General features: G+C 47.5%; 1 protein-coding gene across 2 annotated transcripts in view; it reads left to right on the forward strand.

Moving 5' to 3' along the window:
• The window catches only part of LOC147676823 (butyrophilin subfamily 3 member A3-like), a 443,159-nt gene that overhangs the window by 325,991 nt on the left and 100,467 nt on the right, over positions 1 to 16,701 (forward strand). For both annotated transcript variants that reach the window (XM_086945236.1, XM_086945237.1), the window contains 3 exons: positions 515 to 535; positions 627 to 647; positions 1,811 to 1,831. In XM_086945236.1, coding sequence (XP_086801362.1) covers positions 515 to 535; positions 627 to 647; positions 1,811 to 1,831 — 63 coding nt within the window. The remainder of the gene's footprint in view (positions 1 to 514; positions 536 to 626; positions 648 to 1,810; positions 1,832 to 16,701) is intronic.

Here is a 16,701-nt window from a genome sequence, read left to right on the forward strand (position 1 = left end):
GTAATCACAGTTCCCCCAGTGGAACACAGTTAATAAAAGGGCTTGTCTCCTTACTATGATGTTTCTGCCCCCACACCACCAGTCTTTAGTAAACCTGGCCAAGGGGCAGTAGGTACCACCTAAAAGAGTTGTGCACTTTGAGTACCCACTATGAAATCATAGCCCAACTTTGATGCCTCCTGTCATTTAATTGGGGACCTCTCAGTAGGATTGCATGATTGCCGAGGTCAAAAAAGGAAAACACAGGGTTACTCAAAAAATAAATACAAGGGCAGGGAGTACAGCTCTCCAGAGCCATGCATAGGACTTGCAATACCCAATATACTCTGAATATACCCCCAATTGAGCCAAGTCAATGACTCTGCTGTTGCAGGATAAAACAACTGATTGCCGAACCTTGGGCTTTTTCTAACAGTATGACATTACTGTTTTTAGTCTGAGAAGTTGAGGTATAAGTGAAGCAGAACTAAACAAGTCTCATGTTAATGTTTCATTTTTATACTTCATTCTACAGATGCTCTCATTAAAGAAAGGGGTAAGTAAAAATATTGCGAGCAAATGTTAAGGTATGTGCATACAAACATTCCATTGTGGACTCATTTTTATGTTTTTGTTGTCTTTGGCAGATTACCTGCAGAGATTTAAAGGTTAGTGTGATATTGTTTAGCCCATTACAGGGAACCTGTTGTGATCAACAGAGACAGAGGTGAGTATTAAATACCCAAGTGGTAACCATGTGTTAAGCTCTACAACAGTCCTTTCTATATGAGATCTAAAGGAAACAACAGTGAAGCTGTGCTTTATGTAAGCTTGTAGATAAGCAGAAAATGGGGTTGTTTTCCATCATGGGGCATGTGAGTCATATCATAGCAAATGAGAGCAGAGATCAAGCTGTCAGTAGTGTCACTTGGAACCATGAAGTAGAAACACCCCTTTGATGACCTTTACACATCTACGGTTTTGGGTATGGCATTGATTGAATCTAGGTAGTTCCCGTGGAGGTGGGGCAAATAGAGGCATCGAAGCACCACCTGTTATGCTCCGGTTCACATGGATATGTAGATAGCAGAAGAGGAGTGTTAAATTCAATAAAATAAAGTTGATGAAGGGTCCTTGTTGTAATGTTCATGTAGTATATTTATTCTTGAGATTAGATAGAAGGTACAGCATTCAGGTAGGAATGTAATATGGTAAGAAACCCCACCGGGAGCAGATAACTTCCTGCTCAGCCTCCAGGTAACTGATAAATCCCTTGAATAGCAACAGGTAGAATCATGGATGACATCACAGAGACATGACATAGACAAGCAGACACTAACACTAAGGAGGGACAAAGAGAGAGGAAGAGTAGGATATAACAAGGAGGTCACTGGAAGGCTCTCAGTAAAGTGCGACCGTGTCAGTGAAAGAGTTTGGTTCTTTGTTGTTGAGGCGCTTCAACAATGAATAACCATCAATAGATTTTTTTGCAAGAACTTTCCATTAAAGTCGTGCACAACAAAGCAGCCCTGCATATATTAGAAAACATAGATAGAAAGATAACTCTATAGGGGAGAGTCCATCTTTTCATGGGAAAATTATAGGATCACTAAGGATATGGGATCTTCCGCTCCATAGAGGAGAGTCCAACCATTCAAGGGAAAATTATAGCATTCTTATTAGTTTGTGACAAAGAGTTAAATATGGCAGTGGGTTATGTTTCTGGGGTTGAGGAATGGACTTCAATGTTGCTGTGTAATTGCAGGTAGATATCAGTATTAGCGAACATAAATACTACAGAAGTTCTTAAATTTTTGTTTATTTTTGACAGATTTTCAGCCAATGGATTCAGGTAAGACTGCAAGCATTTCTAAACTTAAAAGCAGAAAAAGTGTTCTTCACTTTCTTGCTCCCCTGAACAAATGTCCTCTTTTCTAGAGAGGTGGTGGGGCAAAGATGCAAGCAACCTGGAACCTATGAAACACATTTGATCCTGGTGTTATGAAACACATTCCAGTTTTTTAGCTGAACAGTAGCCTAATAGTTGAAGGAATATTTACAGAAACATAAAAATGTCACACTTGATTTTATGAAGTTCATATTTGTATGGTTCAAGGATTCGGTACATCAATAAAAATAATAAATAGGCAAGATACAAAAGGTAGACAAAGATGAAAGGTACAGAATGTTTGTATTGCTAGGAATGTGGAAGACATACTACTCCCACGCTAAAGGTTTGTTGACAGAAGGAAAAGTAATAATCTGAGAAAAGACACCTTAATGTTCAGTAATCTATTAACTTCGTGTTCCATATCCCATTCGAGAGTTCTAGGGCTTCATAATCAATCATCTAACCATTTTGATCATCATCTTGCATTTTCGGTGGGTAGAATTCGAAATATCCTTGCCTTTTGTGAGACTAGTGTTCTAGGCAATACAAACGCAGACAAGGATCTATATCCACATTAATAAGAGAGTGATGAAAAATTAAAACAATCTCAACAATCTTTAAATATTCTCACTAACCATTACCAAAGGTTCAACCCTTCAAACCCCATTGTATTATCAATTGTATGTATATTTTTTCCTTATTTTATATATCTGCACTTATATGCTACATGAATATATGTAACACAGATAGAGAATTCTAAACCTAGTATTGTGGAAACACCTCCCTTAGCAGGACAAAATCAAGAGCCATTGTATATTTCAACATCACATTTCATTGAGCCACTGATTGAGTGGAATTAACATTATTGGAGTGGTAATTGAGTTTGTAACTTCCTCTAATGATTTGGCAACCTGACATATGTCATAGCTAGACATTCCAATTCCACAGCTTGGAATAAATATGGCTTGGACTCAGGCAGTCTTTGAAATGTCTTGGGGCTGTCTCTTATGTAAAGCAGGTGGTTGGGTTGAGAAATGTCTACGTAAACAATTTTGAATAAATGATATATCATAAAATTTCCCATCTCGCTGATGAATATTGGCATTTACTGCCTCACTGAAGTAAAGATTCCAACCGGATGGTTGAATCTTCTGGAAGAATTATTCTTTAATGCAAACATATTTGTGACTTCAAATGAAAATTGAATCTGTGAAGCAATCGACTGACCCCCTAAGGCTTCCATAAATTACAATTGACCTGTGATTGATTTACCAGCAGCTGGAGCTGTTTGAAGCAGTTCCAGCTCTTACTCAAGCCATATTTACCATGTGGGAAGTCTGACCGTATGTGGATTTGGCTATCTACTCTTCTGTTATCAGTCCTGAAGAGGACCCGCTGTGACGCTTGTTGACTTGTAAATACTTTTGGGTCAAAATTTCAACGCTTCTGGTTCAGCTCCTCACCCCAATATCAAGAATAAGGAATTTTTAAGGGTGTGGCTAGAGCATGTGAGATCATTGTAAAAGGACAGACCCACATTGATTCATATTATGTACACATGCTTGTAATCCGTGCGTCTTGTATAGTTCATCTACAGCCCCACTTTTCACTTCATGTCACTTGACTCACAAAAGTCACAGTATCCATGTTGTATGTTGCTTAATTCACGTATGTGACAGCCATATACTAAAGTAGTAAATATCACATATCAACAAATGAATCAGTATCTTCGGTGTGTTTTGTTTGGTGTCTAAGAAATACTTATTAGCCTTTGTTCCAATAGATTTTGAATTTTTGTATGCTGTATCCTTCATTAAATATTGTTTACTAAGCAATTGGTTTATCCTACAGAACCTATTGTACATTGTATTACCATTACCCAGTTTCTGAGGGACACAGGGTTTACCCTATTATCTTTAATGAGAAATGTCTAATGGTAGGCTCAACGTATGCAGGATTCAAACAAGACCTTGGGCATCCAGACACAAACTCTGTTTTCATCCTGATCAGCAGGAGCAATACGCCAGGCTAAAAGTACTCTGGGTTGTACTCAGGATTTCCCAACTAGAAAAAAAATGGTGAAAGGAATATCTTTAGTGTGCTTGGCTAGGGACACATTGCACTCACGTTGTCCCATAAAGATACTGCTGTTGCAGACGTCACAAATTAGTATTGAGCTGAGAAGATAAACATCAGGAGGTAAGATGTGTTAGTCAGACAGAGGCATTGCCTGATCCGCAAGGGTAACACAAGTAATGAAATTATCACATTCTGAAATGAAATGCCCATGCACATGTACTTAATCGCATTATTACCTCCAGTCAAACGTGATTGTGATCATGGGCATTCCTCCATTGAATCTGGGTGTACGTGGCTGCACACTCAGTATGAAGAGAGGTTCAAATTCTCTTTGTACTATTCCAAAACTTGCAGAAAGGTGTTGTCTTTGTAGATTTCAGCATGGTCAATTTCTTCTTGCCTGCTGACAACCCCCTCTGGGTAAAGACACATGATGATCCAACTAATCAGACTTGTAGCAGAGGCCCCGGCAACCCAAAAGAGGTGTCAGGTAGCTGGGAAATTCTGACTACGAGAGTACCAGGGGTAGCCATGTGCAGGAGACGAACTGTATCCTGATGACATCTGGTCAACAAACTGACAAGTAAAGGAGTGCTTCAGTCAGCAAGATCATTTTTGGGTGATTGACTCACCCTTGATGAATTATTTCCCTCAATAATTTTGGAAGCCACAACTTAATAAAAAACATTTACTCTACGTTGCAACTACGGTGTGGACTACCCACCACACGGGGGCTGTGACCTGGCAATACCCACTGACACCTACATATCTTCCTCAGGACAGGGGGGGGGGAGACAACCTATATGTAGGGAGAGTCAATCGCCCAAAAATGATCTTGTTCTTCAAGATTACGTGCAGCCCGGGGTATCCATGCGGTACTCAACTAGTCAAACGGTTAGGTTGTCTCCACTCCTCCCTGTCCTGAGGAAGACCCATGAGCTGAAGATGTAACTTACCTTCCATGCACCAGGGTCAAAACGTTGACACTCTTTCCCAAGTCAGCCTGTACCCGGTACCAACCCTGCCCTGCCCAATCCACAGATGATATCTTTCTGTGCAGCTTTTTGGAAAATCATAAGTGACATTTAGAATAGCCTGTGAGGGGCAGGCCCGGATAAACTGGCATCACTGTAAATTCTATGTCAGGACCGGAGGCTTCGGATTATGCCTTCTTCCTTCGCTCTTTATTCTTTTCACAGCAGCAAGAAAGACAAAATAAACTACATTTCCCATGAACATTAGGGAAAGAACAACAAAAACGAGTCAGTCCTTTGCTAGTCTCTGTACTCCTGATAGCTCCCGTCATGCTCTGCAGCCTGTTCCCCTTCCTCTTTCTTCGCTGCTCAGCAGCAAGTTAAGTGGTGTTTTCTTTACTCTCTCCTCATTTGGGGCTTGTGGGGCAGTGTTGATGGTTTTTTCATATAGCGCTGTCTGTATATTCATTTCAGAGCCCTTGTTGTAATCGCGGGATGCTTTTACGCGATCCTCACGCGATCTTGCCCATTTTCGGTGCGGTGGAGTCCTCTCGCCGCTAGGGGGCGCGCGCTGTCATTCTGCGCTGGTGTGTGTGGAGGGCGCTTTTTGAGGGCGTTTTTGCGCCTTTTGAGAGCGTTTTTTGTGCCCGGTAGCGCAGTCTGCCCGTGGGGTCCCCCAACCACCTGGCTTACACCCTGTGGGGTCGCAAACATCCCTGTCATTTTGAACGCCCGGTTTGGGGTCTGTATTTCACCTTTATACACCCTGCAGGGTCGCAATTGGCACCGGTGAGGTGCTTGGGACGCTTCTGGCAGGGTGTTGCCCAGTGATTTAGTGGGCTGCAAGCGTCCCTGGGTTTGGCCCGTAAATTGTGCGCCTGGCGCCGCCGTATCTGTCTGGGCTACTTCCCAGCGCCAAATTTGTGCCCGAGAGGGTTCAGTTGTGCGGGTGCTGTCACGCTAGTCTGCGGAGCCTAATTTAACTCGCTATGCAGCACGGGCAGGACCAGTACGCGGAGGAGGATCCTCAGAGTTACGCCACCTGGGATGAGGACTTCTACCAGGCGGTTGATGACTCTATTTACAGGGCTGTGGACCAGGCTATGGTCTCTCTGGAACAACGCCTTACTGCCAGAATGGACGAGGCATATGCCAAATTGACGTCCCTTATACCCTCGCCGGCCCCAGACCCGGGGCCTGCGCCTTCCCCCTCCCCCCTCCACCAAAGAAGCCTTGTTCTGACGGAGTTAATCCTGAGGCTTTTGCAAGGATTAAGAGCACCTTTATGGCGCACAAGGGTTCCCTCCCATCCACTGCGGTCCCGGCGGAGATCCCACCGCCGACCCCTGGAACGGTGTCCCCGGTCCCGCAGGATGACGACAATTCTTCTGACACGGACGAGGAGGCGTGTTCTTCCCGCTCGTGGCTTCCATCCCAGGCCTCCTCTTCGGCAGGTCCCTCGGATATGCTGGACCCGGACGATATTATCCATCCCCGGTCCTCTGAGTGGGTGCCTGGAGATAAGGTAGCCCAGTACGTGGCACACCGACTACGCAAGCCGGTAGACAAGGACGCCCATAGCCGGCTTCGCGCAGAGTGCCCCCGGCCTTCCTTGGAGGGCAAGGTGGCCTTGACCCCCGATATTGATCCGAAGAAGGCCACTTTCCTTGCTAACTTTGTGAAGGACCCTCGGAAGGGTATTGATAGGTCCTGGCGTACGTGCCAGGACAAGCTGTTGGATGCTGTGGGACCCCTTACCAAGATCTTAGATATGGCCGAGGAGGCCAAGGTTTTGGGGGCCCCTATCTCTCCAGAGGTGCTTTCCAACTGGGCTCAGCGTGCCATTGTGTTTCTCCGTAATGCTAACTGTGCCCTTTCTACTGAGAGGAGGAGGTCCTTGCTCATTAAGATTGACCCGAAACTGGGGGACCTCGCTTCGTCTGAAGCCGGCACGGTGGCGCAAGGTGGCCTGTTTGGTGACCCGTTCATAATGGAATTAGGGAAATTCGTGGCCACCTTCACTTCCTTAGATAGGGCCCAATCAAACATTAAAAAGGTCTTTGACCCTCGGGTTTTCGACAAGACCGGACGTGGCCGGGGCCGCTCGTTCGGTCGAGGGGGTAGCTCCGACAGGGGGCAAGGCTCCGGCCGCGGTCAGCTGTAGGGCAACAACCGCTACAACAACTTCTACCCCACACAAGGACAGCATTTTGGGGGACGTGGAGATCAGAGAGGCCAGCATCGAGGTGCTGGAAGAGGTGAATGCTCTGCCATCAGCGAGTTTGAAAGTAGGGGGGCGCTTGGCGCGATTTCACCATGCATGGGCTTCCCTCACGAGTGACGCCTGGGTGCTGCAGACCATCCAGGGCCTCCAGCTGGAGTTCCATGGTCATCCCCGTCAGCTCCAGCGTCCGCGGCCCATTGTGTTTTCGCAGCGCGATGCCGATTTAGTGCGCAACGAGGTTTCCGCCCTCCTCTCAAAAGGGGAGATTTGTTGCACTGGCGAGCATCCCGACGGTTTCCTCAGCAACCGCTTTTTAGTCGACAAGGTCGACTGGGGCCGTCGGATGGTCATCAATTTGAAAGAGTTCAACGAATGGCTGGTGTACCGACATTTCAAAATGGAAGGCATCCACCTCCTTAGGGATATCTTGCGGCCATCCGATTGGATGGTCAGGCTAGGTTTAAAAGACGCCTATCTGACAGTACCGGTTTTTCCTCCTCATCGCCGTTTCCTCCAGTTCAGGTGGGACGGTCAGGTGTACTAATTTACCACGCTTCCTTTCGGGCTCTCCTCGGCTCCGTGGTGTTTCACAAAGGGGCTTCGCCCGGCGGTAGAGGCGTTGCGGGCCCAGGGCATGAGTATGATTGTCTACCTAGACGATATGCTGTTTAAGGACTAGTGTCCGAGGCGTCTGTCCTCCCAGCCTCAGGCGGCGGTAGATCTCCTTCAAGGGCTGGGATTTGTTATCAACGTGAAGAAATCTCTTTTGGTTCCCGTTCAGTCGGTGACCTTCTTGGGATTCACAATAGATTTGGTGGCTGCAACCCTCAGCCTCCCGGCCAGGAAGATTGCAAAGATTTGCCACGAGTTGCGCCAAACTTTGGCGAAGCGTCAAACGTCCCTGCGTCAGTTGGCCAGGCTGGTGGGTCTGCTATCATCCTCCATCCAGGCCATCTTTCCGGGGCCTTTGCATTATCGAGCCATGCAACGGTTGAAGGCCTCCCACCTCAGGAAGGGCTTGACTTACTCTCAGCTGATTCCCTTGTCGAACGAGGTGCGGGGCGAAATGCAGTGGTGGCTGACGCACATGGAAGCCTGGAATGGCCGTGCGATTTTCGACTCGGCTCCATACATTGTCATAGAGTCGGACGCGAGTCGTGCCGGGTGGGGGGGCCAGGTGCGGAGAGTTCTCCACGGGTGGCGCCTGGTCCACTCTAGAACAGTCGTTTCACATCAACTGTTTGGAGTTACTTTGCGGTCCAGTGCTGGACGAAGGACTGAGTGCAGTCCTGTGTCCTCCTGAGGATGGACAACGTGTCAGCGGTCCGGTACATAAATCATCTGAGGGGTACCAGATCCAAGATGCTAGCGGATCTCGCGCGGGACTTTTGGCACTTTTGCCTGGACCATCAGGTGTCGGTTACGGTGGAGTATCTGCCGGGCCGTCAGAACGAGGTGGCCAATTGGCACTCCCGCCATCTCCTCGACGCAAGTGTGTGGAAGCTGGACCCTCTGGTGTTCTCCTTATTGACGGAAAGGTGGGGTCCCTTCACGATAGATCTGTTTGCGTCCCGCCTGGACCATCAGCTTCCAAGGTTTTTCAGCAGGCGTCCGGATCCGCTTGCAGTAGCGACGGGCGCGTTCCTACAGGATTGGTTGGGCGAGCAGGGCTACGCGTTTCCTCCGTTCTGGATGATCACGCGGGTGTCAGCTCTGCTGCGCCGCCAGTTGGCGGAGGTGGTGATGGTCACGCCATGGTGGAGATCGCAAGTTTGGTTTCCAGTTCTTCTGGAACTTTCCTGGGATTCTCCAATCCTACTCCCCCATCATCCGCAAATTCTGCTCAATCCGGACGGGGCTCCCCCCCGGTTAGTCCAAGAGGGGTCTCTCCACTTGATGGCATGGAGGATCTCCGGCGTCGCTGGGCGCTCCCGGGACTTTCGGGAAAGGCTGAGGACTTGCTCGACAGAGCATGGGCGGCGAACACGACCAAGAGATATCAGTCGGCCTGGCAGCGATGGCGCTGTTGGTGTGTGCAACGGAGTGTGGATCCCTTGGGGTCTGATGTAGTTCATGTCCTAAATTTTCTGGCAGGTCTAGCAGAAGATGGCCTGGCTTATCGGTCTATCAATGCAGTTCGGTCTGCGATTTCTGCAGGTCATGCACCGGTCGGGGGTTCTCCTGTGGGCGAACACCCCCTGGTGTGTAGGCTCCTTAGGGGAATTCGGCTCTCGCTGCCCCCGGAGCCACGATATTCGGCCCCTTGGGATGTGAACAGGGTTCTAAACCTGTTTTTGTCATGGCAACCGAATAGGTTTTTGTCTAGGAAGGAGTTATCAGCTAAATTGGCCATGTTGTTGTGCCTGGTTTCGTGTAGGCGAGTCTCGGATGTACGAGCATTGGATATCTCGGCCAGAGTCTTTTCTCCTGAGGGAGTGTGTTTCACGCTCAGTAGGCGGACTAAATCTAACACGAGAGTTATCTCGTATCCGGCCTTCCCGGACTCCCCGAAGCTGTGTGTTGTGCAGTGCCTCCGTGCTTATGAAGATGTCACTGAAGATACCCGCCCTCCTGGCGAAAGACAACTTCTGATTGCTCTACGTAAGCCGTACAAGGCTGTTTCTTCCCCGACTATCGCCCGTTGGGGTGCGTTGGGTCATGCAGGAGGTGGGGATTGATACTAAGCAGTTTGGTGCTCATTCATCGAGAGGTGCTATGGCCTCTAAGGCATTCGCCCTTGGGGCACGATTACAGGATCTGATGCAGGCAGCCGATTGGTCGTCAGATTCCACTTTTAAACAGTTTTATTTTAAACCAGTGCTGGAGGTGGCAAGTTTGGTTGTCAACAAGCTTTGAACTGACATAATCCGAAGCCTCCGGTCCTGACATAGAATGAACATTTTCCTAGCCGTAGGTGCTAGTAGGTTTCAATTCTATTAAGGACTCGGAGGCGAGGATTATCCCTCCCAATGACTTCCAAGAAGTGGACCCTTCCCGTACTGGCTGTAAGTAACTTTTTTCATACATTGATTATCCTGGTGTTCCACTGTGGTTGCTTGCACTGTTGCCTACTTGCTTGGTTTAGTGCTGGTTAAGGCTCAGTTTTGACATGGTGGTTTGTTGCAGGAAATGAGGCTGGCAAGGCGGATGCTTAAAGGGGCTGAACTGGATGCTTCGCGTGAAGAAATAGGAAGGGGAACAGGCTGCAGAGCATGATGGGAGCTATCAGGAGTACAGAGACCAACAAAGGACTGACTTGTTTTTGTTGTTCTTTCCTTAATGTTCATGGGAAATGTAGTTTATTTTGTCTTTCTTGCTGCTGTGAAAAGAATAAAGAGCGAAGGAAGAAGGCATAAGCCTCGCCTCCGAGTCCTTAATAGAATTGAAACTTACTAGCACCTACGGCTAGGAAAATTTTCATTATAGCCAGCTTTTTGTGATGTATAATGATTTCAATTTATTCCATTTTTAATGTACCCTGACTTTGATTGCCTTCTTTTTATCTTATCTATCTTACACATGAGCATGCTTCTTCTTTCTGACTCCCCCTTGGAGAAGCCTTTCATCCTGTTATTGTATATGGTGATCTGTTTACCACAAAAGTGCCAGTAAAATATAAATAAAACAGACACTTTTGCAGAAATAATGGGTGCCATTGTTCTTTAAGTATGCGCATATTTGTGAATCTTGAAGGTACTTGTGACTATTATGCCAATCATATGCATATCTAATGTGTTCTTCGAACTATAATGCCTTTACAACTTGTCTGTATATAAATAAGTCTAGGACCAACTATCTTCCAAATCAATTGATACCCAGGTCCATGGACATTGTTTTGGGTTATCCCATTGTGCTATTATGGGTGTTGAATATAGCCAGGCAGTCTACGGAAACTTCACAGATCTGTTGGTGATGAGCAGGATCGGGTACAGGCCTTGCCACTGGGGCTGGAGTGAAGAGTTTCACTGGTAAATCTTGAAATGAACCCACTCTCGGGCTGTATATCATGGCTGGCTTTTGTTGGGCTGGTGAGCCATGCAACTTGGACCTGAGAATGGAAGCGGTTGAGACAGTGAAAACGTTGTTTGCAGGATTCTAAAGTCAATTCATCATTCAAGGGCAAATCTAGCAACACTGTATACACTGGAGACGTAAAATGAAAATTCATGGGCCTGCGGATTCATTTTAGAATTTAATCTTTGTCTAGGAATGGCTTGAATTGGCAAGTTTGCTAAGGGTAAGGAGTCAGGTCAGTGGAGTCCAGTTTCATTACATATTTTAGACATTCTTTAGAATTCCCATTGTACTGTTCAACTTTCCCAGAAAACTCAGGGCAATAAACACAAAGTAAATGTTGAAACCCTAAAGGTTTGCATAGTTCTCGGACCCCATAAGACACAAAGGGGCAGATTTATGTTAACTGGTGCATCCCCAGGGATGCGCCAGTTAATGTGCGCCACAGTGCGCCACAGCTACGCCACCCATGGTGCGCCGCATTTACAATGCGGCGCACCATGGTGCAAAAACGGCACAGATGCGTGACGCATCTGTGCCGTAAATGTGGCGCGCTTGCTGGAGTTGCGTCGCAAGCGCGACGCAGCTCCAGCAAGGCTCTGGGGTGCCCCATCTACACAATGCTGCGTCAAGACCTACGCCTGCTTCAAGCAGGCGCAGGGTTTTGACGCAGCATTGCCCTGAAAGTGACTGAGTGAAATCTCATAGATTTCACTCAGCCACTTTCAGGAGGCGTTCCTGCGCAGGAACGCCCCCCCTGCGCAGGAACGCCTCCTTATGGCGCAGTGCTTTACAACGTGACGCATCTCCTAGATGCGTCACGTTGTAAATAGGGCGCATTGTTTACGCCGCCGTTGCGTCACATAAAGTGACGCAATTGCGGCGCAAAGAGGCGCAACGGCCTCATAAATCTGCCCCAAAGTGAGTTCCTTTGTCACTCCCGATCCGGAGTGGGAACTCAAACCTAGGGATAACGTTTTGGAGTCTTCTCTTTAATAGAGAGCTCGAGCGCATGGGTAAGCTTTGATTTATTCAGAAGATATACACGGTAATGCCAGTACATAGACATAAGACCATCATCTGCACATTAACAAAAGGATCTTAAGGGAGAATATGGGCACCTGGATTAGTTTTGATACACCATTAGGCTCGACAAAATAGTACAAAATTAACATAAATGCTGGCTCTGAAGGGGAAGAGTGGTGTAAAGCAATGGGTACCTATGACATGCATCATCTCATCTCAGCTAACGTGAGATCCACAATGGTATACAGTCTAGCTGAATTTGGGAGCTAAACTTTGGAAGCAACTACTCTTCCACCATCAGGAACCATCAGGATCCTTACTGACAGTTGTATTTTGTCCAAATACCGTTTTCATTTCCCGAGGCACACGCTTGTAACTGAGAAAGATTTTTCATAGTGGACATTAGAGCTTCAGCAACTTGGGACAAATACCGAGCTGCCTTAATCAGGGTATTGTTGGAAGTTTAATGCCCCTATTTGGCTAACATAGTGAAAAAATAAAGGGAATCAGCCGTGGAGTATCTAATAAGTCTGAGGCTACCAATTAATCATCAATGTGTTGAACATGCATGGACGTCTTCAGAAAGACCTGGGAGTCCAGATCTTTCTTAGGTGCCCTTCGATTGTGACACTGTCTACCTTTAAGGGAGCCTCATCCACACGGATTGGGCCCCAGAACATTTGAAGGTGAGAAGGAAAAGGCTGTCATCATGTATAGAAAGAGAGAAAAAGGCACAACGCAAATAAACCATATGGTCTTTGCCAGTATGCATTATACAATTGTAGCTGATTTCAGCACAACAGGAAAAATAGGTACAACAACAGCATAAAATCCATGAAGATGTTGCATAGAATGATAAGTACCTTTATCAGGCTTTTTGAAAGGCAGACTAAGGGTGTTAAGGTTACGTACAATGGTTACAAAAAGCTTTTGTTTTATCAGAGCAGCAATACCAGGCAGATTCCTGCTTGTGCCTTGGGATACAACGGGTATTGTGGTATGCAACATTTTTATTCAACCTCATTTTTGTTGGTTCAGTGTATAAAATACAACCCACATCGCTAGCCTCTTGAGACCACAAAGTAGATAGAGCTGGATCTAACACAACAGACAGTGGGGGCTATTCACAAAGATAACTTTATATGTGGTAAATCTACATTCATAAAGTTACTGTTGCACTTTTGAGTACCTCTACTACTTCCTCACACAATACTGCCAAAACTAGGAAATTTCTGCACCCCCGACAAAGCCGAAACGCACCTCATGATAAACACATTTGCACTTTATAATGACATATTAATACCAGACACAGGGGCATATTATCAAGGGGGTTTATCTCCGCTTTTTTGGCTTTAAAAGCCAAGAAAGCGGAGATAAAATTATCTCCCTATTACCTAGCTGTCGTTAACACCAGTTAGCGACAGCTAGTAGGAGATAGCGACCATCTTGGGCCCCACTTTCCAAGTCAGAGAAATTTATCACTAATGACATGCAACGTGGGTGTGCCAAGATGTTAGCGACTGGAAACAGTCGCTAACATCGCTATCTCCTATTACAACTTTTGGAGATATTCGTGCTAAGCGCGAATATCTCCAAAAGCTAACACCTGCCCTGAGCAGTTCTTAGCCATGTTATCCAATGGGAGGTGGATAACATGGCTAAGAGCATTAGCTCGGTAATGCATGAATATCGCTGACTTTTCAGCGATATTCATGCATTGCGGCCGATTTTTATCGCATTTGTGATAAACCTTGGTAATACCAAGGTTTAGCTGCGATAAAAATCGCCGCAGGTCGGCGATACATTTGTGTCTCTAACCAAGCAATAGCGATATTTATCGCTATTGCTTGGTAATATGCCCCCCAGTTCTCAAAGTGCTCCTACGTCATGAACACATACTCATTTGTTTTAATTGTAACCACATGACCAAAAGAACAGCACTGTGTTTTATATATTCTAAGTATGTTCTAATGGTTTTAGTTAACCTGATACAAATAAAGCTTTTGATTTGATTTGACTCTACTACTCAAAAGTGTAGACATACATTTCCCCAACTCTAAAATAGGGGTGAAGTCAGTAAAAACATCAAACACAACTGTAAAATACTACTAGTAGTGACTTTACAACAGTATTTCAATGTTCCATCCACATGGCGGAGACCTACGCAATCAGGGCAAATATCTACCTATGGTAAAGTATAGGGAAATTATTAAGGGGCTGATTCCGATTTGGTAAAATCCCCTACGAATAGTTGTACGGAGCATATTTCCCGTACAAATCGTACACCTTCAATGTACCCGTACGTACGCTCAAGTACGATCCAAACCCAAAGCAGATCTCCGTACGAATCGTACCAAACACCGTACGACACAAAAATACATACGATTTGTATCCGGTACACGCAGTACGCGACGTCTGTACGTAAACAAGCAGCAGTTTTCGGCCCAGCAAGTAGGATTCGTGTCGACAAAACTCCGTACAACCATTTTTCTACGGGAGCTGAAAACGCCAGTAAAAGCAGAGTCCGGCCCGAACCGCATCCCTGGTACGCGACATACACGCCATGAACCCCATCGTCCGTGTCTTCCTAGTCCTGTACCACTATGACCTGGTGCACAGAAACTGACAACGGTGCAGACGGTGAGAACAACGTACCGCAACAACAGAAGTGTACTTGTACGGTGTGTCTTACACGCTCGCGTATATCACCATTGCAATAGTGCTACAAGCCGCACACACGCCATGATTGCTGGGGTACGGTGCATCACACGCTCGCATATGGCACCATTGCAATAGTGCTACGAGACGCACACACGCCATGAATGTTGGGGTACGATGCATTTCACACGCTCGCGTATGGCACCATTGGAATAGTGATACGAGCTGCACACACGCCATGAATGTTGGGGTACGGTGTGTTTCACATGCTTGCGTATGGCACCATTGCAATAGTGATACGATGCGCACACACGCCAGGAATGTTGGGGTACGGTGCATCACACGCTCATATATGGGACCATTGCAAAAGTGATATGATGCACACACATGCCAGGAATGTTGGGGTACGGTGAGTGACATCTGAGGGGTGGGGGGAAATGACTCCCAGCAGTGGCCAGACATATGGGGAATGGGTGCAGAGGACTCCCAGCATAGCCCAATAGTATGGGGGTGGGTGCAGAGGACTCCCAGCAGTGGTCAGACAGTATAGTGGTGGGTGCAGAGGACTCCCAGCAGTAGCCAGACAATATGGGGGTAGGTGCAGAGGACTCTCAGCATAGCCCAACAGTATGGGGGTGGGTGCAGAGGACTCCCAGCAGTGGCCAGACATATGAGGGGTGGGTGCAGAGGACTCCCAGCAGTGGCCCGACATATGAGGGTTGTGTGCAGAGGACTCCCAGCATAGCCCAACAGTATGGGGGTGGGTGCAGAGGACTCCTGGCAGTGACCAGACATATGAGGGGTGGGTGCAGAGGACTCCCAGCAGTGGCCAGACAGTATGGGGGTGGGTGCAGAGGACTCCCAGCATAGCCCAACAGTATGGGAGTGGGTGCAGAGGACTACCAGCAGTGGCCAGACATATGAGGGGTTGGTGGAGAGGACTCCCAGCAGTGGCCAGACATATGAGGGGTGGATGCAGAGGACTCCCAGCATAGCCATACAGTATGGGGGTGGGTGCATAAGATTCCCAGCAGTGGCCAGACAGTATGGGGGTGGGTGCAGAGGACTACCAGCAGTGGCCAGACATATGAGGGGTGGGTGCAGAAGACTCCCAGCAGTGGCCAGACATATGAGGGGTGGGTGCAGAGGACTCCCAGCATAGCCCAACAGTATGGGGGTTGGTGCAGAGGACTCCTAGCATAGCCCAACAGTATGGGGGTGTCCGGAGGACTCCCAGCAGTGTCCAGACATATGAGGGGTGGGTTCAGAGGACTCCCAGCATAGGCCAAAAGTATGGGGGTGGGTGCAGAGGACTCCCAGCAGTGGCCAGACATATGAGGGATGGGTGCAGAGGACTCCCAGCATATCCCAACAGTATGGGGGTAGGTGCAGAGGACCCCCAGCATAGGCCAACGGTATGGGGGTGGGCGCACAGGACTCCCAGCATAGGCCAACAGTATGGGGGTGGGTGCAGAAGACTCCCAGCATAGGCCAACAGAATGGGGGTGGGTGCAGAGGACTCCCAGCATAGGCCAACAGTATGGGGGTGGGTGCACAGGACTCCCAGCAGTGTCCAGACATATGAGGGGTGGGTGCAGAGGACTCCCAGCAGTGGCCAGACAGTATGGGGTAGGTGCAGAGGACTCCTAGCATAGCCCAACAGTATGGGGGTGGGTGCAGAGGACTCCCAGCAGTGGCCAGATATATGAGGGGTGGGTGCAGAGGACTCCCAGCAGTGCCCAGACATATGAGGGATGGGTGCAGAGGACTCCCAGCATGGCCAGACATATGAGGGGGAGGGTGCAGAGGACTCCCAGCATAGCCCAACAGTATAGGGTGGGTGCAGAGGACTCCCA

The sequence above is a fragment of the Lissotriton vulgaris genome, chromosome 12 (genome assembly GCF_964263255.1).
Source record: "Lissotriton vulgaris chromosome 12, aLisVul1.2, whole genome shotgun sequence".
NCBI classification, from domain to species: Eukaryota; Metazoa; Chordata; class Amphibia; order Caudata; family Salamandridae; genus Lissotriton; species Lissotriton vulgaris.